General features: G+C 42.5%; 1 protein-coding gene across 3 annotated transcripts; it reads left to right on the top strand.

Moving 5' to 3' along the window:
- Nucleotides 1–2,333: 2,333 nt before the first annotated feature.
- KLHL24 (kelch like family member 24) lies at nt 2,334–24,484 on the top strand. 3 transcript variants are annotated; one of them, XM_069024956.1, is made up of 8 exons: nt 2,334–2,769; nt 4,691–4,861; nt 8,169–9,156; nt 14,136–14,320; nt 15,222–15,340; nt 16,414–16,602; nt 17,037–17,225; nt 18,409–24,484. In XM_069024956.1, exons 3-8 carry the CDS (start codon nt 8,237–8,239, stop codon nt 18,607–18,609), a joined length of 1,803 nt encoding a protein of 600 aa, XP_068881057.1. In that variant the 5' UTR covers nt 2,334–2,769; nt 4,691–4,861; nt 8,169–8,236; the 3' UTR covers nt 18,610–24,484. The 3 variants fall into 3 exon arrangements, with proteins under 3 accessions (XP_068881057.1, XP_068881058.1, XP_068881060.1); XM_069024957.1 differs by having other exon boundaries at nt 4,691–4,796; XM_069024959.1 differs by lacking the exons at nt 2,334–2,769; nt 4,691–4,861; nt 8,169–9,156 and adding an exon at nt 12,147–12,726.
- The last annotated feature ends 44 nt before the right edge of the window (nt 24,485–24,528 follow it).

Consider the following 24,528-nt stretch of genomic DNA (forward strand, 5'->3'; position numbering starts at 1 on the left):
ACCGGAAAAACACATGAACATTGGTGGATGCATGCCAAAACCTTCACACAGGCTTCTAATTTTAGGTTTTAACCTTTCCAGTGCCCTGAAGAAGCCTTCAAAATCTCCAAAATCACCGACATGTTTGGAAAACATTGGCCTAAATGCTTTACAAGTCCTTTACATTGTTAAAAAAGTATTAACAAAGCTTTATAGAAATGAGTAATCTTTAATAATTGGTTTCAGCTTCTCAGACAGCGTGCAACTGCTTATTTTGAGAGAAATGCTTGGCACAGCTTGAGAAAAAACAGCCAATGCCCCTGCTAGCAGAGGAATGAAGAGCAATAGGATGTAGTGGCAACTCAAGTATTCTTAATTTCAGACATCCTCAGTGACGTTGGCTTTCAGAGCTGGAAGTGCCTGGTTGTGACCACATGCATACATGAGCACATTATGAAATGATTGATTGCTCAATGAGTATTTTGAATTAGTATTTTCTTTTTAAATGCTCCATTTACCGTCTTCACTCAAGATATTTTTGCCACGTGCAGTTTTTATTGGAGTAAACATAGTCCCTTCAGATAGCTCCTTCAAGCCAGTTCAGAGGTATCTTGATCCTGTTTTGATTTTTTCCTTCCTCTGACTCATTCTTTTAATCCCAGTTATGTTTTCTCAAGTGAACTCTACGTTTTCATATTGACCCCAAGAGTTACAAACTCAAAGAACTGAGGCAGACAAGAAGAAATACAGGATAAGAAATCTATTTTAAGCAAAACATTTTTCTTAGGTCATATACTTTTAGATTTAATGTCTTTGTAACAAGTAAGATTTCAGGTCATTAATATTTCCTATATTCAGTGAGTGAAATACATTATTGCAACAGACCTGTATTGTACAAGGTGAACTTGCTGCTGATTTTGCTGTCTATGTTGTTTGGGGTCCCTTTTGCTTTTCCAGGCAGAGGATGAGAAATGGACCGAACGCTCTCACTTCTAATGAAGTCTGTTTAGCAGTTCTAAGTTTTAGCTCACAGGAAAATGTTTGAAGGTTTAAGATCTATGTGGAAACATAGACCAAATGGACATTTTCCAAAATCAATGGACATTTTCAGTCTATTTTCATAACTTAGCCTTTTAATTTTTAATCAGTAATTCTAACTGTTTTGCAAAGCTGCAATTTACCTGACCCCAGGAGAAAGCAGAGCTCGTTTAGCCTATGAAAATCTGAGCCTAGTTTGCTCCGGAGGGGGTCAGTCCTGGAGTCCTGAGTACACACTGCTGCTCTTCAGGTTTCAGTGACAGAGAACAGTCAGCTACTGCCAAGAGCACACGGCTGGGTACGCTTCCCGGGAAGGGCCCAAGAGGGAATATCCTGGGATCAGAAGATTGGGAGGTTCACCAAAAGGTAAAGATATACTATGCCTGGGATTGATATCCAACATTTAGGAGAGTAAAGTAGTGGGGAGCTAATAGAAGAACCTGTATTTCTTCCTTTCCCTTGGCAGTAAGGGGCCAGAGGGGGAGGTCATCTTTCTAGGAAGGAGAACACAGCCAGTTACCTGCCTACATCAGCTCCACGACGTTGCATAAGGCCTCATTTAGTACCAGGTAATGATCTTAATTTAAGCATGCACGTCCCTGCCCTCGGCTCGCTACTCTGCATTATGGGCTTGCAAGTTTGCTTATGCTAAAGGGCAGAACAAAAATAAATTTCCATACTCCCAGGCATGTTCCACCAGCCTGTGTTGGAGCATGGGCCAGTGTCCAAATACTTTGGATATTAAGTGAATGTGGGCTCCAGGACAGGCTCAGACCTGCTCATGAAATTGCAGGGCGATGACACCAGGGTCCTGCTTTTATATTTGCTGTTGAGTGGCTGCCACCACTGCGACCCCCAGCTGTGACAGCAGAGCTCTCCGTGTCTCAGCTTAAAGATGACCTTGGCTTTCCGTGGTCAGCAGGGACAGGGACACTGTTTTGTGTTACTGTTGAAGAGGAACTGGAAATTCTGAATTAATTGGGTGGAGCTGTAGCTCAGGTAGACAAAGATTCTATCTTGGTTAATTTTTTTCACGTAATAGTTTTTGTTTCGGTCATGTAGGCTGAACACCTACCCCAAGACAGGGTGTTGCTTTCAGTTTGGGAGACGGCTCTTGCTGGAGGGCTTCAGTAGAGCTCCCCAGAGCTGGCACAAGGGACTGTCCCAGTGGAAGGTGCCGTCCCGATGCACCGCTTGCTTCCATGCACGCGAAGCTTCTGCTCACGGGGTGGGGTGGGGTGGGTCGGGTATACTCGGGGGGTACGCGGGGTGTTCTCCCCCCGGTCCCGGCACCCAGGGGGTGTGCTCTCCCAGCCCCGGCAAAGGGACGGCGATGGCAAGAGCTCGCAGCGACGGAAGCCGCTGCCGTCCATCGCTGCTGCCACCGAGGCTCTCCCGTTCCCGCCGTTTGTCCCCGACTCCTCCCGGGACGCTGACGGCCGCCCAGCAGCGGGGCCGTCTCCGGGCGGGGCGGCAGAACTACAGCTCCCAGGGCCGCGCGGAGCCGGTGACATCATGTGCGGTGGCTCGGAGGTCACATGCCCCGCCAGCCCCTTTGTTTTGAGCGGCGCTGGCAGCGCGACCGCCGGCGGCGGAGAGGCCCGAGCGCGCCGCATCGCTCCGCATCGCTCCGCATCGCTCCGCATCGCTCCGCATCGCTCCGCATCGCACCGCTCTGCGTCCACGCACCCGACTCAACCCCGGCGGCGGCGGCTCCCGCGGGGCGCAGCGCGGCAGGGCGCACTCCCGGCTGTGAGTGCGGGGCGGAGGGGCGCGCTCCCGGCTGTGAGGGCGCGGGGCGAGGGGTGCGATGCCCCGCGGCGGGCCGGGAACGCCCGGGGAGGGTGGGGAGGCCACTGCGGGACAGCCGGGGCGCGGGGCCGAGACGCGGGGTAGGCCGGCACCGTTAGTCGCGGCGGCAGGGACAGCGCGTCCGCGGCTCTGCGGGCAGCGCGCAGCGGCGGTGCCACGGTGGAGGAGGGCTGTTGGCAGCGCCGGAGCCCCGGGACCCAGGGCGGTGTGTGTCCTGTGGCGTGCGGTGGTGCTGCTGTTGTTCCCCCCCCGGCCCCGTGCGCGCACCGGTGTCGGCAGGCGGGCGCTGCGCTCCCGTCCCGTCGGGCAGAGCGGGCAGGGGGCGCGCGGTGCCCCCGCGGCCGTTTCGTAACGCGGGTCTGCCCCGAGCCCCCCGCGGGCGCGGGTTGGCCGGGCGGGCGGGGGGAGGCGGGGCCGCGGGCGCGGATTGGCCGGGGCGCGGGGGGGCCGCGCCGGGCGGCCCGGGGTGAAGGTGAGCTGGAGGGCGGGACGGAAGGAGCCATTTTGTGCCGGCGCCTCCGGCCGCGCTTTCCTTGCCTTTGCTCGGTTTCGGTGCTGCGCTGTTCCTTGCGGGAGCGGCTGCAACGCCCTGGGATGGAGCCGCGGCAGCTCCCGCGGGCTCCTTGCCCGGCTGTACCGGGGCTGGGCACGGGCGGGTCCGTTCTGCAGCTTTCCCGGCTGGGTTCCCGGTCGCTCGGGCGGCCGGGCCGCGCTCCAGCCCGATGGGCACTGCCCGGTGTCAGGTGTGCTGGCATCTGGCTGAACCCCGAGAGCCTTGGGGACACTGCGGCCGGGGCTCAGGCTCTGGTTTGGTTTGCTTTAGCAAAATCTGGATTACTTCTGAATCCTTCCCAAAGGGGAAGGATTGTGACTTTTTTGCGGTTTCTTCCCCATACATGAATAATACTGCGCAGTGTGCTTTTTTCCCCTCCTTTTTTTCCCCACTTCAGTGGATGTGTGCCTTTCTGAGGGATGTTTTGGCTTACAAAACGGCCCATAAAGGGCTCTGCAGTTTTAAGGTGTCCCTTTTCGATGCTTGTTTTTGTTTTGTTTTACATAATAATGATGACTGTCATTTCCAAATCAGTTCCTGTTTTTTGCTGGGTGACTTTTGAGGGCACTTAAGGCTTTTTTGTGTGTGTGTCATTAGCTTGGATTACTATTGAATTTTGATATTCTTTCTTTTTTAAAAGTCAAAATAGTGTCTTACATGAGAATAAAAACTTCTGCAGTTCAACTAAGTCTTACCATGTCAATCAGTTTGATCACTATGAATTCTTGCTTACTAGTTAATCGGTATTCTTAAAGACTTCATCTTAGACATTCAGATCTTCGATATCTGTTGTAAACCAAGAATTTTTATTTTAAAAAGACTTCTATAAAACCAACAGCCTCTTGGTCTTTTTCATAAATCACAAAAAAAAAAAGACGAAAGAAAGCTAAATGTTGTGTTTGTATTTTATTAGAGGGAAGGGTTATGCTTTTTTTTCCCCACCCCCGTCTTCCTTTCAAAACAAAAAGAGCACGTGCTGTGGTTTGGCCAGGCTGCTGCCGTGGGGAGTTTGTTCTCTCTGACTGTGCTAACCACACACCTGAGGTGAAGCGAGCCTGCCGACCGCCTTATCTCCAATCACAAAATACCCGGAACTGGCCAAACCTGAGCTGCAGTTCCCAGGCCTCGGAATGAAAACACCGTTGCCATAGTTGGGTTTCGTTTCTCAGGGGTGTTCGGCTTGCTTGTTATCTACCGGGGGGTGCTGCTGCTCACACCGCACCAGGTGACAGCAGGCAGGACCCGTCTTGTGCTGCTGGCTCTGCCCTTCCCCGCCCCTTCCCAGCGCCTCCTTTTCTCCCCTCACAGGCGGTCAGCGGTCCAGCCACGCCAGGCGAGCGCCGGTGCTGGGAGCAGTGGGCACAGGCCGGACGTCACCTCCACTGGCAGCCGCAGAAGCCCAGCGCAGCCTCAGGTACTCGGAAACTGCACCCCGAGGGCAAGCTCTGGAGGCAGAGCTCAGGCACAGCTGGTGACAAGGTATTGCTGAAGGGCCTCGCCCAGGGAGCTCAGTGACACACAGGTCACAGAAACCCAGCTGCTGGCAGAGCTGTGGGTGAAGGGAGCGGGGGTAACACACAGGACGGTTTGGCAGTAGAGGAAGGAGGAGTTTAGTGCAACATAAAAGTATTTTGCATAAGAGGATTTACTGATAGAAGGTGTCAGGGCAAACGTTTTATGAGCTCTTTTACCAGCCTCTGAATTGGGCTCGTAGGGTATTTCTGAGGAACAACTTGTGTAGACAAGCCTACAGTGTAGGTGAAGGAAATAGAGGAACCTGAACTCATGGTGAACCCAGCTTAATTCAGAAATATGTGCGTGAGGTAACATCCATGTCAGAGCCATCTCTGTGTTTGTAAAGTGTTTTCAAAACCTGTTGATTGCAAGTGTGATCTTCTTTTCCTTTCCAGTTTTTCAAATGGGCAGACTCTGAATGCTTAAGATCCATCCTTGTTGACCCTTGCTCAGACAAGCAATCCAGTAGATTTTGTATTTTTTTTTTCTCTTTGATCAAATAATTCCCAATACTTGTCTTTGGAAAAAAAATGTATTTTGCTTTGTTTAAACTTACTGGAGAGATATGAGTGTTAAATTCTCTAAATGACTGGTGTTTTACAGTGCAGGGCCTGTAGGCAGGTAAGGCATATAAGTACCTCTGCATACAGGAAAGGTGCTGACAGGTCTGTCTTGCCGTGTTTCCCCAGCTCAGCCTCAGGCACAGGTTCTCCTCTGCCTTTCCCACTTTGGGGCAGGCAGCTGGAAGGTGACATTTTAAAACTGCCAGAGCAAGATTTGCAGGAAGGCAGCATGTATATGTGATAGAGCTGAACATGTGACACTGTTACTGATAGGCTTGTGAAATTGTTTTGCTGAAACAAACCTGCAGAAGTAATTAACTGGGCAGAAATTGAAGGAAAGTACAAAAAACAAAACCAGTAAGTTCTGCAGTGACGTGGAATTCTTTCTCCTTTTTAGTATCTTATTTGTGAATGTATGATAGTTATCCCCTTGATTAGTTTTTACTCTGGATTTTTTTTTTGTTCTCCCATTTCTTTAAATCATTAGGACATTAAAAAAAAATCATTTGCTGACCACTAATTTTGTGATGTTCCAAGCATAAGGAAGACATTGCTTCCTTCAGTGAGCAGTTGTAACCCAGAGCCCTTGTTTCTGGTTATTAGTGATTGCATAATACAGTGCTGTCTTAACTTCTCACATAATGAGAAAGATATCTTAAAGAATTTTTACTTAGTTGCTGTGCTTTGCCCTTTTATGCAATGTGTCAGGGTCTTGCTTCTCATTTCAGGCTAACTTTCTTTGGAAAAGGTCCATTAGCTTTTGTGAAATTCATCTGATTTAAATCTGTGAGACTGGAATTCAGCCTTTAGTGTTTATATTTTTATTTGCATTGTTATATTTCCCTTTGCTGGTGCTGCTTTGTTTCTGCCTACTTTCTCATGCTAGTAATATGTAGTTAGTTGCAGATGAAATTCAATTTAGGGGGTAGGATTTTAGCAGCAGAGCTGGTGAGGTGCTGGGGGCGGTTGTTGGTGTTGTTTTTTGTCAGGCCTGTGTCATTACAGGGTGAAGTAATTGTGCAATACAGTGGATAGAATGTCAGCTACAGATCAGATTGTCCATTTGTGTCTCATTAGTTTCTCTGAGGCAATCAGTTATTAGATAGGCTCATTGCAACAGTGTTTTTCAGGCATCAGAGTGACAACTGGTCCTATTTTAAGTCAAATTAAAGTATTTTGTAGGGTAAATGAGCCCTATACCAAGAATCTACCATGTAAATTTGTGTAAAAAATTTTGTTTGGAACATGATCGTTTTAGAACCTCTTTTCTCAATGAATAAGGTACAGCACGCATTCTTTCCTTGCTCTTTGTTCAGATGGTGCCTTTTAAAGGTGCTGTGTAAAAAGGCTGTTTAAAAAAAGCTCGTTTATTGTGTTCTATATTAAGTGATGACGTGGCCAGTCTGGGACTGGGTAATTGCAGCTCTAAGGATGGGAGCTCATCAGGAAATGAAGTTGCTGTGAGGAGCTGGTGTTTCCTGACTGTGCAGTCTGGGAAACTGAATAAAGCCTTTGGGAGGCATGAAAAAAATTTCCATAAACTTGAAAATAATTCATTTGTGGCCTTTTAGACATACAAATAAATATTACAAGCATTTGGACTTGTACCAATGCCAGGCCCGAGAGGGTGCTTTGCCTGCCTCTTGCTGCCTCAGTGTGTCTTGGTGTACATTCATCCAGGTCATTTTTAAGCTCGGGAAAGGCAAAAAGCCCTGTTGTGGTAGATTGGTTGCTCTCACTACCTCTAACATGCGCTATTTGCAAAGTCAGCTGCATTTTCTTCACTTACACACTTTAATATTGGCATGTGCAAACGTTTGAGTATTTGATTTTTGCAACTTCAGTGCTCTGATAATGTGAGTGTGTGTTTGCGTGCTGGGAGGAACCTTTATACTTGTACTTGAAACTGGAAGGTGTTCAAGCAAAAACTTCAGCTAATAATTATTTGCCAGTAGTATTTTGGAAACAGAAAATCTCCCTGTCCTCAGCAAGTTGCCCTTTGTTCATATTTCCAGTAGTTTTACACAAACAAATCTCGTTCATCTTTCATTCTGTTTTGTGTGCTAGTATATTAATTTTTAATCAAGTCACAGATTATCAGTGAACTAATTTGTAGGTGTTATGAATGAACAGGTAAAAACTTACAATCAAGGTTATTTGTGGAGATCACAGATTGTTATTTAACACTAGTGTTAAAAGACTTCATTATGATAGACTTCCTAATGAAAATGGAGTGATTATTAAATTTTTGCTTTTAGAATTTCAGTCTTCCCCCCCCCTTTTGACTAGTGGTGTTATATTAGTACTTTGGAGGCTCTAGCTGAAGTGAGGATCACACTGAAAAAAGGGAAAAGTTCAAGCTCTGGATCATTATCCAGGAAATCTTTGGCTTCTGTCAGCCAGTTGATTTGCTGGAGCTGAGATCTTGAGGTTTTTTATCTTGCAAACTAATGCAGTACCAGTGGTGCTGGGACGTTCAGAAATTGCCATCCAGGACAGCTGTTTTCTGGGTATATTTTGCATTTAACATGTGGCAGATAGAGCTGCACTGCCCTGGGCAAGGTGCACACTGATTTGCCCTGTACCACCTCCAAGAAAGGTCAACAATTTCAGCAGTTCTTAGGGTGAGCAAACAAGTATCTTGTCTAATTCCTGTGATGAAGCCAAGAGTGTGCCAGACTGAATACTGAAGTGTTTTAATTTTTCAGATCGTTGCACTGAGAAGGAGAACCTCTGTGAATTTTTCTCAATGACTCTATAGCCAACTGATGTAACAATGGTACTAATATTGGGACGCAGACTGAATAGAGAGGATAGTGGGATACGAGATTCCCCTGCAACCAAGCGGAAAGTTTTTGAAATGGACCCAAAATCGTTGTCAGGCCCTGAGTTTTTCGACTTCTCCTCGGGATCATCCCACGCAGAAAGCATTCTCCAGATCTTCAATGAATTCCGAGACAGCCGGCTGTTCACAGATGTCATCATCTGTGTGGAGGGCCGGGAGTTTCCCTGCCACCGTGCCGTCCTCTCGGCCTGCAGCAGCTACTTCAGAGCCATGTTCTGCAACGACCACAGGGAGAGCAGAGAGATGCTGGTGGAGATCAATGGCATTTTTGCCGAAGCCATGGATTGCTTTTTACAGTACGTGTACACAGGCAAGGTGAAAATCACGACGGAGAACGTGCAGTATCTCTTCGAAACGTCGAGTCTCTTCCAGATCAGCGTTCTGCGCGATGCCTGTGCCAAGTTCCTGGAGGAGCAGCTGGATCCTTGCAATTGCTTGGGCATCCAGCGCTTCGCAGATACGCACTCGCTCAAGACACTGTTCACCAAGTGCAGGAATTTCGCGCTGCAGACGTTTGAGGATGTGTCCCAGCACGAAGAATTCCTGGAACTGGGGAAGGACGAGCTTATTGATTACATTTGCAGTGACGAGCTGGTGATCAGTAAGGAGGAGATGGTGTTCGAGGCCGTGATGCGCTGGGTGTACCGCGCGGTCGAGCTGCGCCGGCCGGTGCTCCACGAACTCCTGACGCATGTCAGGCTCCCTCTCTTGCACCCCAACTACTTTGTTCAGACTGTGGAGGTGGACCAGCTGATTCAGAATTCCCCAGAGTGCTATCAGCTGCTGCACGAAGCCAGGCGATACCATATCCTTGGAAACGAGATGATGTCTCCCAGAACTAGGCCACGCAGGTGAGGAAATGTTTTTAACCTTTTTTTCTGCAGAAGGACATAATTTGATGTACAGATGTTTGATATACACATGCCTGGAGAAAAATCTCTTGCAGATAATTGTACTTTGCTAAATTCTGGAGCTGCTGCAGTTACGCTTCTGTACTTCCCCACATGCGTGAAGCTCACATGTCTCTTGAGAATGTGCATAAATGACTCTTTTTGCACAGACCACTTCATTGCTCTGAGAAAAGGTAAGTGAAGTTATATTACCTTGCAAGTAAAATACTTTCTTAAGGTTAATGTTTGCTAGGGGAGATCTTAAGGTAGTTCATATAATAGCAGTGTCTTGAAGAGAGCTTACTGTGCTGTGGCAGGTAAACCACTCAATTTCCCCATCTTTCTTTTTGTAACAGTCATGTAAATGTACAGCACACCACAAAGGATGTGGATGGGGGTATTATGTATTCAGAGCATTTCCTTGCTACATCACAAATATTTTACAGATGGAGTAGCACATGTATTTGTATTAGACAGAAGAACAACTGGTTCTTAACTGCAAAGAAACCAAATATTGTATTTTTAAAGAATCATGAAACAGTTCCTGAAGTATTTCATGCTCATTCGGTGACATTTTAATAATTCAGAATGGCTGCCACTTAATAATGTGTTACACAAATAGGTGACTGAGGTTGCAAGAAGAAATGAGGAAGAATCCATTAGTGGCATTTATGAGCAATGGCTATTATGATTCTTTTTTTCCTGAAAAATATTTTCCCAGCCTCATGTCAATGATAGTAGACACAATAGTTCATAGTTAACTCCAGCTGATTTAAGCTGTTTTTTATAAAATCGTGTTATGTTAAGGTGATGCAATGATGGTCTAGACAAAGAGATTGTGTTAGGAGTTACTCCTCTTTGTTTACTCTTACTCATATGTGGTTGCTGTACAGTGACTGTGCAGGGAGCCTTTATTTTTTTGGCAGGTGTTAAAGGCTTGCTTAAGGGGAAAAAAAATACTTGGCAATGTTTGCCCCATTAGTGGCTTTCCAGTTTCCAGTCCTGCCATGAGAGAAGAAACTCTTCTTAAAAGTCCTTGCAGCCCTGCTCCCAGGCTTTCTAAGCTGTGCACTGCTGTGGGGGGTCTTTGCAAGCGTTTGGACCCAGCAGTTAGGAAATTCCTGCAGTGATTGTTTCTCAGTCTGGGCCTGAGGCAGGGACCATGGGAATTCAGACAGCTGGAGGGGGCTGCAAGCTGCAGTATTTGGTTTGGTGTTTGTTCTCCTTTTCTTATTTAATTGGCTGAGGAAGGCAAATACACTCAGAAGTTTTGTCAGTGTGTGGGGTGTATGTGCTTGAGAATCTGAGCATCCCCAGAATGGTCCTCCAGTTTGCAAATGAAGTATCTTGCCTAATACAGGTGATTTCTGAAGCAAGGGGGACTCTTGGTTTTATTGCTGACTTTATTAAACTGCAGTGGGAGTTTGAGTAGGCAGGAACAAGAGAAGTAATTTACAAACAGAAAAACTGGCTGGCCTCCCAGCAGGAATTTTTTCCCCTTTTCTATATTACATTCATGGAATAGTTCTTTGTCATTTGTTTCTGTTGTCTATTTGTTTCTGTTGCCTATAGCAAAAAGAGATCATGTTTTAAAGTAGTTGCCAGGTCCCCCTTCCCCCATGTTTTCATCACACCTTTTCTGGGCATTTTGAGGGGCCTTGGGGAAGAGAGGACGATGGAGAACTCTTTTTCTTTTTGCTCGCCTTCCTGCAATTTTCTATATAAAATTCCTTCTTTTCTATATAAACTGTTTCTAAAAGGAGACAGGCTACAGGATAAAAAATTCCCACATCAGTGCTTTTACTGAAACTTTGGGAAATAAATTGTGATTGGTTGTATGGCTATGGATGCACCTATGGCTGCAGTGGGTTCTGCTTGTTTTTCAAAGAACAGACTACATTGCAATTCACAAGTTGATTTTTTTTTTTCTTTTTGAAGCCAGTGAAGAGTTACCTGAAGTAAATAAATGTTTGAAGTGTGGCATAACTGTTCCCTTTGCCACTAAGGCATCGTTGGCAAATGCAGGTCTTTGTGAAAGAGCTTTCAGTTATGGACTTGTAACAACACAGTGACATCTTAAGGCAAAATCTCCTGCTCCCTGTAAGCCTGTCCTGTCCCTCCTGGTTGTGTTACACATGAAATCTCCAAGCTGAGTCCAAGCAGTGAGCAGGATCACGTTTCCATACCCAAAACTGGAGGGGCTCTTCCTGTTGCGTGCTTTGAGTTATCTTCAGACTCTTCATCAGAGCTTCTGTTAAGCTGTCTGGTAACAATCCATGAGCGTCCTCTTTAGCTAGAAGTTATGATGTTTATACATTTTGACATGTCCTTTTTCATTGCCTTTGGAAAACTTTAATGTAGTCCCTTATTTTTCCCACTTAGAGATGGGTTTCTATTTCACTTTACATTTTGTCTGCTGCCTCATTTACTACCCAAAATTGATTGAACAGTGAGAAAGAAAAAGGTTTGTGTAATTTATTTTCTGAACTTACCATGGTTTTGAATGTAATTTGTTTGAACTACTGAAAGTTCTTCTGTCTAGCTCATGCTGTGCTGGTTGGTGTTCTCACCTCACCAAGAGATGTGTGTGCAGCTCAGGATCCCTGGAAAGTCTGCTTTTGGGAATGCATGGAATCGTATGACACTGTTGTCTTCCACTCCCTCTTTTCTATTTAATGCACCTGTTCTTGGTGGGATAATGTCTCCTGGAGTCTTTAGAGCCTGTTTTAGCGCCTGTGTTACTTTGCTCACACTGTTTCTTCTGAGGGCTACAAGAAAAAGCTTCCTGGTCGAGGTCAACAGTTTTTTCTAACCTTCATTTAAGTATATCCGTAGTTCTTTTCTGGAATTAGCCTTTGCCTGGATGTTCTTTTTGTGTATTCCTACCACATTTTACCTTTTTAAAAAATGGATGTGCCCTCTGTCATTTGGGCGGGGGGGGGGGGAAGTGAAACTAACCATAAAACCTGCACAGTGCAAGAATTGTTCTAGGAAATATAATGGAGAAAATTTTTCTTAAGGGAAGAAAGAATATGGTCATATAGGTACTAAAATGTTAGGAAAATTTTTTGTTCTCTTTGGATTTGAAATATTGTGCTAAATGAATATTTTCTTGAAAAACTCCATCACAGCAATTCATAAAGAGCTCTCTCTGAGCAAAGATTTTCAGTTCATATATATTTAAACCAAAGATTGATAATCTGGCACAGTCATCTTTTCAGTGAGCAAATGGAGACCTTAATTCTAATCTATAAAGTAACACAGACAAACCTCTTTGTACACAGTCAGCTGGTGTCTTTGGGCTTGCTTCTAAGGCAAATTATGAGATGAGTGTCTTGCTTTTATGGAAGTTCTTTTCCTGGGTAATGCTTTGTTGGCACAGGAACTTCCCCTCTCTTACCCTTTGAGAGATTCTTTTCAGAGTTGTTCCTCAAAAAAGCAAAAACCAGTAAACAGTAAATATATAGAAACCAAGGAGGAGCATGACTTCAAAGCTGAGCAGCTGACAAGAGTTTCTTCTGACAGGTTCAGGTGCGTAAGTGCCATTCCTCAGACACATCTCATTTATATCATCCTATAGGATGTTACCATTTAGCATTGCCTTTGCCTGTTTACAATATTCTGAGTGGAAACATGTAAGGAATATTTCAATATGGTGTGTGGTGACAAGGAGATAGAAGGGCTAACTAGTTTTATTCATGATGTTTCAAAACAGGGAAAGCCTCATCAGGATTTATAGGTGAATATGTGATAAGTTCATGTTAGGAATTTTAGGGACAGGTCATGCAACTTTTACCTCAAATCCATTAATAACTTTTTTACATTATTATTGAGAGAAGACTGCAGTACTCAGCAATGATATGAATGTCTGTTCTATGAGATACCTATTCACAGTGGGATCACAGTACAAAGCACAACACAACAAAAAGGCTCATCAAAAATAAAATCAGTCCTGCATTCAGTTTTGCTTAACTGACAGCTGTCCTTGAAATAACTATGTCAGTGCAAAGTGCTTTATTTTAAAAATGCCCTGAAAAGATAGGAGTTTGACAAACGCTGACAAGAAATTTTAAGTCTGAAAGGAGGAATAAAGGTGGTCGCGGTTTGATTTGCACATCAGAGGTAGTTGGTTCATTCTCTACATTCAAACGTGGATTAATTTTTGTTGGGTAAGTTTTGTTACTGCTGTGAATATTGAATATGTATAATGCAGAAGCATCTGGTTAGTAGAAGGAGGATGAGTGTGTGGAATAGAACTTAAAGGTCTATTTGGGTACATTGCAGACTGTCTAATGCCTAATTTATTCCTGAGTTTTATAACACTGAGTTTTAGTTTTTGGTTTTAGGTTTGACTTATTATTTCAGTATTCTTTAATGTTTCCTCCTGTCGCTGCTGTTTTCTGTTTTACTGTGCATTGGCTCTAAGGTCTTTTTGGTTTTCCTTATTTTGGTGACTACATTCCTTCTGCTTTTAAACACTTGGAATATTTAGGGATGTAAAGTACTATTAATTTTGTAAAGCTTGGGAGGGGAATGAAGTCTGATTTCGTTGTGAAACAGATCGCTCATCTCATTGTCTCCGGCCCTGCTTGAACTCTGTTTTGGATCTAGGTGTACAGTCAAAGGAAAAATATTATTAGAGTAAGGGCTTTCTGTGTTATTTAATTACATGGTTTTTACACAGAACATTGTGCAGTGCAACTCCACCGCTTATGCAGGGCACCTGTCAGTGTGGTAACTTGCTGTGTAATGAGACAGCTGGAAAGGGTGAAAACCCATTTACTAAATGACTTTCTTCTATTTTCTTTTTTCATTGTTGTGGAAGTTAAAGCTAAATAGTATTTTTTCTGATTTTCATACAGTTTGAAGATAATGTTGTGTGGCCTCCATGTACTAATAAATATCTCCTACATCTTAATTTTCTGTGTTCACTTTTTTAGATCAACTGGTTATTCTGAGGTGATAGTTGTTGTTGGAGGATGTGAACGAGTTGGAGGGTTTAATTTGCCATACACGGAATGCTATGATCCTGTGACAGGAGAGTGGAAGTCACTGGCTAAACTTCCAGAGTTTACCAAGTCTGAGTATGCGGTGTGTGCTCTGCGGAATGATATTCTTGTTTCAGGTGAATAGTCATAAAAAATTCAAGAGTTCTTTCTTTGGTTGGTTGGTTTTCATTTTGTTGCTGTTTGTGGGGTGTGTTTGTTTTGGTTTGCTTTTTAAATGGTGTGGCAGATCTTTGTACTGTGAACTTCCAGAAGCTCAACTGAAAGTCACTTTCTGCTGTGAACACCAGCCCCAGCACAATCTTACTATAAACAAAAGTGTTTTCTGGAGTTTTTGTTTGGCATGAATCTGCAGTTTTTTACAGCTGATTCCAGGACATCAATTGTATTTAAAGAGACCGGCTTACAGCTGCTTTAAAATACAGCAGGAGCCTGTGTGCAGCAACAGCTGGGAAAACTACAGACAAAAAATCCCAAGCAGACTTTTCCCAGCAGCATATTCAGTCCTTCAGCAAGCAACAATGACAGGGTGCAGCTGATGGTTTAGACACCAGTGTGTGTTGGTTTAACCAAAGAAATCCTCTCCTCAGGTGTGTGTGCCTATCATTTGAACAAAGTGTGAAATGAAAGAGATGCTCACAGGGCAGGCAGAGGAGCAGTGGGTGGGAGGGATGTGCCCCAGGCATGGGATTTCAAGGGTCTCACCCGGGTAGTGACACTACAGGAAATCTGAAGAGCTTGGGCAAAAGCCATTAAAATGCCTTCCAACTTCTAGAAATAATCTAGTGTGATCTCAGCGTTATGGGAAAGGAAAGCATGAGGAAAACAACTTACTGTGTGATTTCATCTTCGAAAGCCACTGCAACTTACTTTTTCAGTGTAATGTATAAATACTGGTAGATCCTTATTACATCCCAAAAAGGGATATAAAGTTTTCATTGCCCACTCTAGGGTGGCATGTTAATAGTTAGCATTACCTATTCAGTAATTACTCAAATTGGCATATGTTTCATTTTAAAGGTGGAAGAATTAATAGCCGGGATGTATGGATTTATAACTCTCAACTTAACATTTGGATCAGAGTTGCCTCCTTAAATAAAGGCAGATGGAGACATAAAATGGCTGTTCTTCTGGGTAAAGTAAGAGAAGTATATTTATTTTTTTTACAGTGGGAATGTTTGCTGTATATAAGAAAACAGTGGAGAAAACACTTAAGCATTACTTTGTATTTAATATCAAATTATTTAAAAAATATGTATTTTCAAATAATTATTTTAAACAATTTAAACAATTAGGTTCTTCATCAGACACTACCCACGGACATGAAAATCATCTTGCTGCTCAGTCATTTATTTTTTGAAGTTTTTTTTTTCATCACTGAAGTGGCTTATTTCCAAGAAGCAATTTTTTGGGAAGCAAAGAAGCGTCTCGATTTGCCTGGGCTTCTAAAGTGCTGCCTAACAGTTACTGTAGTTATTAACAGAAACTGATACTACTCTGAATGTCAGCAGTTTTATTTAATGTTTTATATTGAAGTTAAGCAAACCCATGGATTGTGGAAATGGGAGGTTTTTCTGTATGTTGAAGGGATATGTGCCTCAACATGAAACCCCTAGTTGGGACTCGCTTAGTGGAAGTTAGAAAAGATGTGCATGTGGTGTCACTTGATCTCCTTAGAGATGAAACGTGCAGCTAAGCAAGCAGAGGGCAGAAGGTAGACACTAATAGGAAGGAGCTCTGCTTCCTAAATATGAAAGAAGGGACAAGAAAGTAAAGTTTACGAACTGAGAGGAGGAAATACTTCTGTAAGCAAGTAGGGAAAAAGCAAAATGCCAAAAAGCAAAGATAAACTCAGCTGGGCGTTTGCTGCTGCTGTTGTTGTTGAATGTTATGTAAAAAAAGAGGAATACAGAGAAATGCCTTTTCTAACAAATGCTATTCAAATAGGAAGCTTCTACTGCAGTATTAATAATACTATGCTTTGGTGTGTGTTTGCAGTGTCATTCCTCATGTGACTGAATGGAACTCTCCAGGGAGTCCTTACCTTTTATTTTTACACCATATTCTTCTCCTCCTGTGTATAAATTAAAAATTTGAGGAATGCATCCCTTGACAAACCTAGCAAATTAGCTTTAAATCAATTTAATTTTATATTTAAATGTAGTACCTACTGTAAACACGAAATGATGGTAGTTTCCACCACTTTGTGCAGGTGTATGTGGTCGGAGGATACGATGGGCAGAACCGCCTGAGCAGTGTGGAGTGCTACGACTCGTTCTCCAATCGCTGGACTGAGGTGGCTCCCCTAAAGGAGGCTGTGAGCTCCCCAGCTGTCACCAGCTGTGTTGGCAAACTCTTTGTCATTGGAGGTGGCCCTGATGACAACACCTGTTCTGACAAGGTCAGTTAGCTGTGTTGGGTTGCATCTTCTATCCACAGCAAACAGAATTGCTGGTTTAAAACCAGATCCTACAGGAGATCTGCTTGAACTGTTTTTTGCTGGATGGAGTGTGGGATTATTCTAATAAAAAAATACGGAGTAGAAAATGTTAATTGAGTGATATGATACACTGTTACTGGGGTCTTTTCTCATGGATACATTGTTTTCCGAACACTCACATTGAAGAATTCACAGAACTTGTGAAGCCAATGACACGAACAATGTCAAATATTGTGCATATATATAAATTATTGATGTATGGATCTGCATTTACATTGACTCTGGTTTTTTGGGGCGGTACTGCTGCTTTGTCTCTCCTTGTATAATCTGTGTGGGCATGCTAGGCTGTTGCTTAAGTTGGGCTTTCAATCTGAAGGGGCTGTCCTTCCTTCCAGGTTCAGTCGTATGATCCTGATACCAATTCCTGGTTGCTCCGTGCAACCATCCCCATTGCCAAGAGATGTATCACGGCTGTGTCCCTGAACAACCTGATCTACGTTGCTGGTGGGCTCACCAAAGCCATTTACTGCTATGACCCGATCGAGGACTACTGGATGCATGTACAGAACACATTCAGCAGACAGGTAATTACCAATCAAAAACCTGTAGACAGCTGAAAGGTAGTTTTTGATGTTGTTATCTTGGCATTAAATAAGCATACATTTGCTTAACCCTGATAAAATTGCATCTCTGATTTCATTCTTGCTTTACCTCTTCATCTCCGTAACTCAACCTCACAGAAGAGGAAGTTTCTAAACCAGTAGCTTTTCAGCTAGGTGTCACTAGGTGTTAGCCATTCCAGACTCTGCTTGAGAGCTGGTACGGTTAAGAACAGTATAGTGGATGATGATTTCATTGTACAGAAATTACCTTCTGTTGCATGTTTTCCTTTAGACTGAAGGAATTAATTTCCTTATAATTGATTAAAGCCTTTCAATGTAACAGGAAATACTGTTAGGAAGGCTGTTTTTACAGTGTAAAAAAGCCCCACTGTATAGCACAGAAAGCAGCTGACTTCAGCAGTGAGAGCTCTATCACTTCCACATACGGGATACTGAGCAGGGTTTGAACATGTGTCCTCTCAGTAGTGAAGTGTGTGTGTAGCAGTTACATTTCCCCATGTTTCTAAAACACCAGTCACACACTCTGTGATATTACCTTAAGAGAAGTTTGTTCTTTTTTCCCAGCCTTCCTTCTGTTCCTCTGTTTTAATCTGTGTTCTCTATTTAACTGAGTATTTTTTCCATGCCTGCTTTTAAGGAAGAAATAAAATCCTATCTCTGTTTCAAGTAAGACATAGCACTGTCTTTCCTTGTGCACTCTTTTTAGTCATGCCTTTTTTCCTCTCCCCATTTACATCCCTCTTCATTATCTGTTATTCCTCTAAGTTGCTTCTCCTTGTTTCCATTCTTTGCATTAATAGTACCTACTGTGGTCCCTCTTGTGAAAACCTTTGTTCTCTCCTCCTTTCCCTATCTCAGATCTTTAAATGGTAAGTACAGTGTTCAGTTGTATTCCATTGTTTCCTTTGTCTGAGCTACATGTAGTAAATGCTTAGACCTGAAATAGTCTTTCCTGTAGGCTTGTGCTGCTGCTTGCCCTAATTTTTGTCCTTTCTGCACTGGCCCTTTCAGGAGGGAATAGTATAGGCCAGGCTGTTTACAAAAGGCAGTCTACAGTGCTGCCCTCCTGCACTGGGGCAGACACGCATGAATCTAGTCTTGCTTTTGAAATAATTGTGTATTCCCTTGTGTTTTCTTGAAACAGGAGAATTGTGGCATGTCTGTGTGTAATGGAAAAATCTATATCCTTGGTGGAAGACGGGAAAATGGTGAAGCCACAGACACTATTCTCTGTTATGACCCTGCAACGGGCATTATCACAGGAGTAGCAGCCATGCCCAGGCCAGTATCGTATCATGGCTGTGTGACCATTCATAGATATAATGAAAAAGGCTTTAAACTGTAATTTTTTTTTTTCTTGAAAAAAGAAGAAGAATGAATCCGGTGGTCTGCTGCAAGACAGGCTTTTTAAAGATTCCTGAAGTGGGAATTCCCTGCCTAAGTGTCATATGAAAATTATATCCTGTGCCTTTAGAAAAAGGGTTAATTTAACTTACCAAACAAGTCTACAAACCTATCCAGTAACCAGAGTTCAGTTACATCTGCTGTGGGCTCTGATATGAGAGCAGTACATTGTACTGGTGGTCGGAAAGTTTGCCCTGTGTATGATTGGTAATTAAAATCTTGAAAAGCTTTTGGGGAAAGTGCCTTCAGCATTTGTGCCTGTGTCTTAAAAGCAATATCTGCAAGGTGTTTCCAGTTCTGCTAATGGGAAAAATTAACATCTGCAAGTAAATCCCAAAGAATCATCTAGGATAATTTTCTGCAATTTAAAAAGCTCAATTCTAATTCATATGCATTGTTCTTACAAGTGGATTACTTGGCTTAACCAAGTAGATTTTTTGTCAGGTCACGCATGGGTTGGAATTTAAAAAAACAAACAAACAAAAGAACTCACCAAAAAACCAAACCAAAACGCCAACAAAACAAGCTACATTGGACAAATACGAGAATCTTTGAGGAATGCTTTGTTCTGAAGGAGAAACTGGTGGTTTGGTGAACCACTACAACAGTCTGCAGTGATGGTAATGTACCTTAACCCTGTGGAACTTATTCACAGTGTTGATAAATATCCAGCAAAGAAGTACAAGGCTACATGACATGGAAAAACCAGTGGGTTCAGGCATGCATCTGTGAGGCAAAGTTTGAATCCCAGTTTTTACCTTTTTGAATAGTGTGGGTGAAGGCTGGAAAATTACTGGGTTCACTCTTTGCTCACTGCAATGTCTAAACTATTTAAGAAATAAAGGATGTTGAACTCTGGATTCTCCCAGTTTTCTGAAAATTACCTTATGACAGAGGTGGGGACTTGCCTTTGTGCCCTACAGCTATAAATTAGTATTTTGGCTGTCTCATCTGCAGAGATGGCAGAGTATCCACCAAGTATTTCTTGGCTTTTCTTCAGACAATCACTTACTGTAGCACAGTTAAACCACTGTATAAGCTGCTTGGCCACAGATAAAGAAGTTCTGGAAAGGTCCCTCCTTTCACCAGAAAAATATCTGTGGACCTGTCCATGTAGCCATATGACATGTTTTGGACAATTTTGAAGCCTAGGAAGCACCTGTATTTTGATGCACCACCATTATTGGGTCGAGTTTTTTGCAGTAAAGGTATTTCTTTATGTCCTCCCTAGATTTCTGTACTAGGACTCCTTATTTCCAGTACACAGTTGTACAGTTGAGGCACAAAGTTCATAAAAACTGAAATAGCACTTGAGAGTTGGAAAATGAATATCGTCTGTGTACCAATTTCCTGTAAATCACCAAAAACCTCAGGAACTGCCTTTCAAAGGAATTCTGAGGACAGCAGCCAGTAGGGAAGTTGGTCAGTGCCAGGGCAGAAAAACCCCATGAAACCCCTGCACAGCCAGCCCTGGCCTCGGGGTTCTGGTCTCTGTGCTTGCTCAGGAGGGTGAAAACAAGCACCATCTCTGGAACGTTGTTTGTTCCACTGCACTTTCCTCATCTGTTTTCCCAGACTATTTCTTCATGAGATGGAAATTCTGACCCTCAGTGAAGCTATGCCAAACTGGGAGTCACCATTTTCAGTAACATGGTCATGACTTTTAAAGAGCACTGGGAGCTGTACTTCAGGATGCATTAACTTGTAACCTCAGGAAAGGACACAAATTTCAGTTTCTGGCTGAATACCAAACACTGTTTTGGATATGGTAAGAATACTGATAAAATACAAATCATTACATCACTGATATGCAATCAGGAGGTCAGTCCCTGAGCATGTACTTTCACATTGCCCTAAAAAGAAAATCCCTTGGTGTAATGTAAGACAAATGAATCAGATAAATTAATCCTTTTCTAAGTTTCATCTGCTTCTGCTCACCAAGTTTTACTTCGGAGTGGCAATTTCAGTACCTGTAAATAAGGTCTGTTGATTGCAATGGTAATTGCCCTGTAACTGATTTTTATGTACTAACAGTGTATATAGCTTGTGCCATCATTGTAAATGAAAATGTCAAAGACTATAGGAGCACTTACTTAGAGATGCAATTTGAAAAATACCCTCTCCTTTATTTCCTCTTGTTTGTATTCAGACTTGTAATGTTGTCATGCTATACTGTTTTTAAACAGTCCTTATTCTGTAGGTGTAGAACAGTGTCATTTAATCTCTGTTTATAATACTGCACTACTCTGTAAATAACAAGATACTGCTTTCCATGGTTTTGAAGATTCATTTTATAGTTTAGTTGTCTTTTCTTAAAAATCTATGTACTGTTACATATTTTTGAAAATGATAGTGTTTAATGAACCAGTAAATGCAGAAGTGTAGATGCAGAAAACTTCTGCTTACAGTTCTTGAGAACCTGTCTCAAAGCTGAACAGTTACAGGTGTGGAGCACTGCTAAATGTCAGTTACTTATGCAATGATTTCTTTAAAATGGGCAGCGAGTTTTTCTTCTTGCTTGTTAACTCTGTAAATAATTTGCACTTCTGGCCTGCTCTGTAACAACAATTATTTTTAGATGTACTAGAAAAGAACAATTTGACCTTGATTTAATGAAAATGTACCATTTTTCTAGAAGGATGTATTAATTTGGAAGTCGCATTCCTGAGCCACTTGTTCTCCAATGCATTTCACTTAGATACAGATGAATTCCAAGATTTAAACTCTCACTCTTATGCATATCTAGATGCTTGCAGTTTATGGGCTTGAGCAGCAAGTTGGTTTTAGTTTTTTCCTTTGTCTCAGCTAGGAGAGAAAATTATTAATGTCATCTACTATAATCAAAATATTTCCATCATAAATGGTAGTAGGTTTAGTAGCTCTAGAGCACTGGCACAAAGATGTAACTTCAGTCCAACCATACATATGAGGGCTCAAGCATCTCCAAGTCACACCTGAAAAATAAATTCCAGGAGTTGTCTTTACTCTGCTAAACAAAAATGAGTATTTTTCTTCTGTGTTTTGATGTCCACTTCTGTTCTTAGCAGTGTGATGTTAATTGAAAAGACAGTTGATGCTTTCTTGCAGCCAGGCTTCTGGAAGGTTCTGAATCACTTACTGATCACTGCACCACCTGCAGCCTCTAGCCCTTGGCTTCTGGCTGAAGCATTCCCCTTCTACAGCCATCAGCCACTGGTACATTGCCTGGTAGTCATGTAGTTGTACCTGTAGGCTCCCTCCTTGGTAATGGTTAAGTAGGCATAATTTGTAGAATCTCTTCCATGTGTACCATCAGATAAATCATTTTATACTGTGTGTCTGGTATGCATTTGGGAGATTGGGCACTGTCCTTTTCCCTCCAGCACCAAGGGGTCCAGATTGTATTGTTATTTTTTAATTGGCACCAATGCAGTTCTCATCAAAGATTGCTTTGTTTGTACTCTCTTGAAGCAGAGATACTAAAGCATATTATGTTGATATAGACACTTATCATAATTTACTGAAGCTTTTTAAATAGTATTTTTAACATTGCAAAGTTTTGAGAGAGGCTGATGATAGAGGAAGAGGAAATGCTCACCTCAACAGAGATTCAGAGGAAGCTTTGGTCACCTGTGCTTGGATGATACTGCCTGTTCAATTTCATCCTCAAAATAGTTGAGTTCACCTCATTATCTTTGGTAAACACTTTGTTTATCCTGTTTTTCTTTGACTTGCTGCAAGGACAGAACAAGAAGCAGGCCCACTCACTGCCTGTGACGTGATGTTTCCCCCTGCCTGAGGCACAGTGGGGTGCTGGTCAGCAGAGCCCGAGCTTAGTCCACCTCCAAAGAGCAGAGACAAGAGAAATGCATTGGAGTGGGCTCAGAGATGGCAGGAGCAGACCCAGTGTGTTTGGGGGTTGTAGTTTGGCTGGGCTTGTTGAAACCAAGGTGTTCTGGATGCTCATAAGTTTGTAATTCCAGATGCTGAAACTCAGGTGGTAAAAATGTTTCCTATTTGTAAATTCACTGAACTCAGCTGGAGCAATAAAGATGCAGATATGCTTATGGTCTGCTAGCAGCGATACTCAGGAAAGCCAGGGGTTCATTTTTCTGAATTGCCCAACTAGACAAGTAGATGTGGGGCTCTTTTTTACCACTGAAGATGGCAAAAACCAATTCAAGAGCATTAAGAAACTCACAAGGCTTGATGACTGTGAGGCACAATGAATATTTTCATCTGAATGTAGTCTCACGTACACAAGAAATTACAAATGAAATTATTTGTTGTGCCTGATTAAAAAAAAAATCTGAGCACCGTATATTCAGAAAAGGAGCCTACAGGCTAAGATGAACTTTCTAAGCAGAAACCTGCTATCTGGTTGGAGGCCAAGCAGTGTTTTAGGTTTTGTAAAATTTGTTTAACACACAAGTTTCCTCAGTATGGAATTATTTCAGATGGCATTAATTAAAATGGATCATGATTGTGTCAGTGCTGTGAGCATTGCCACAAACCAGCAGCCTCCCACCAAGCCCAAACCAGCTGTGACTCCATGTTCTCTGCATGCTGCCTCTGTGTCAGCCGTCTTCTCTAAGCAGCATTACACACAAGTTCATGTTAACATTACTGTCTAAGAACTGTAAGCTATTTACAGGAATATTTCTTTTTTTCTACTGTAGAGATCCAGTCTAAGCTTATATGTTTATGTGCACATCTGTATGTGAATAATTTTGTGATCACTTTCTGATAGTGCTGTTACAAGTGATGCACATAAAGGCCCTGTGTACAGCTTGTTAGTAATTAGGGCTTAGTTTGTATTATTAGCTCCAAAGAAAATACTGTGTGTTAATTTTGAAAATACCCGTGCCTTGAATTCACCTGTATTTTTATCTATTGTGAAAAAAAGCTTGGATTACTCCTCCCAGTTTGTTACCTTCATTATGATTTGTCTTACTGTCCAGACTGTTAAATGTCTTCATAGGAGAAATAAATATTGCCATTCATTAATTAGAACAGTTAAACTTCTTGTTTAGAATATACATAGAATGCTTCCATTATTGCAGTGCTACGGCAGATTTCATCTAGGGAAATCAGTATTTGGTTTTTTCTTTTTGTTTCCAGCACACCTCAGCGACAAAGGACTGAGTTTAGTCTTTGACTTCCTGTCTTTAACATGTACAGTTTCTTGTATTAGTCAGTAGCCTCTGTGATATTTCTGAACTCTCTGAAGTCATCAACCTCTTGTTCAAGATACAAAATAAGAAGCAATAATGTGGTGCAGCATGGCAATAAGCAAATCAAGAGACTTGAATGTAATGTACTGTTTCGTCTGTGTAAATGCTGGACCTATGAGTCGTTCTCCTTTTGGTGCACCTGTAGCACTTTGGAGTCAGATTAATAGGAACTACTTGCCCATGGAAAGAGAGTTTACCTCCTGAACTATTACTCATATGATATTTTCACATGAAATCATATTTGGATTTTCCTTTTTTTGCTGAGGAAAACAGCAGTTCTTGTTATTCCTTGCCAGTTCCTTTATTTACTAAAACATAAAAGCTGTAGTTCCACAGAGAGCTGATCTTGCCCTCAAGAACAGCCTGGTGCAGCACAAATGACATTTGAACAGGAAAGCTCAGACCACTTACTGTGTGCCAGAGTCAATGTAATGGATCTCGCATATAACATTAAGGTCTTCAGATTGTGCTGACAGTTGAAAAGTGATTTTGTAATGTAGCACAATTGCAGTAACACCTGTTATATTTAAATATACTTCTTGCATAATTCTTTGAAAGTTTTTTTAAGTTCAGTGTATCTAATAAACATTTGCCTTTTGAATAGTTCACTGTGGTTTATTTAGTTCAGGAGAAGTTCTGGGGGAGGG

The sequence above is a fragment of the Aphelocoma coerulescens genome, chromosome 9 (genome assembly GCF_041296385.1).
Source record: "Aphelocoma coerulescens isolate FSJ_1873_10779 chromosome 9, UR_Acoe_1.0, whole genome shotgun sequence".
NCBI lineage: Eukaryota > Metazoa > Chordata > Aves > Passeriformes > Corvidae > Aphelocoma > Aphelocoma coerulescens.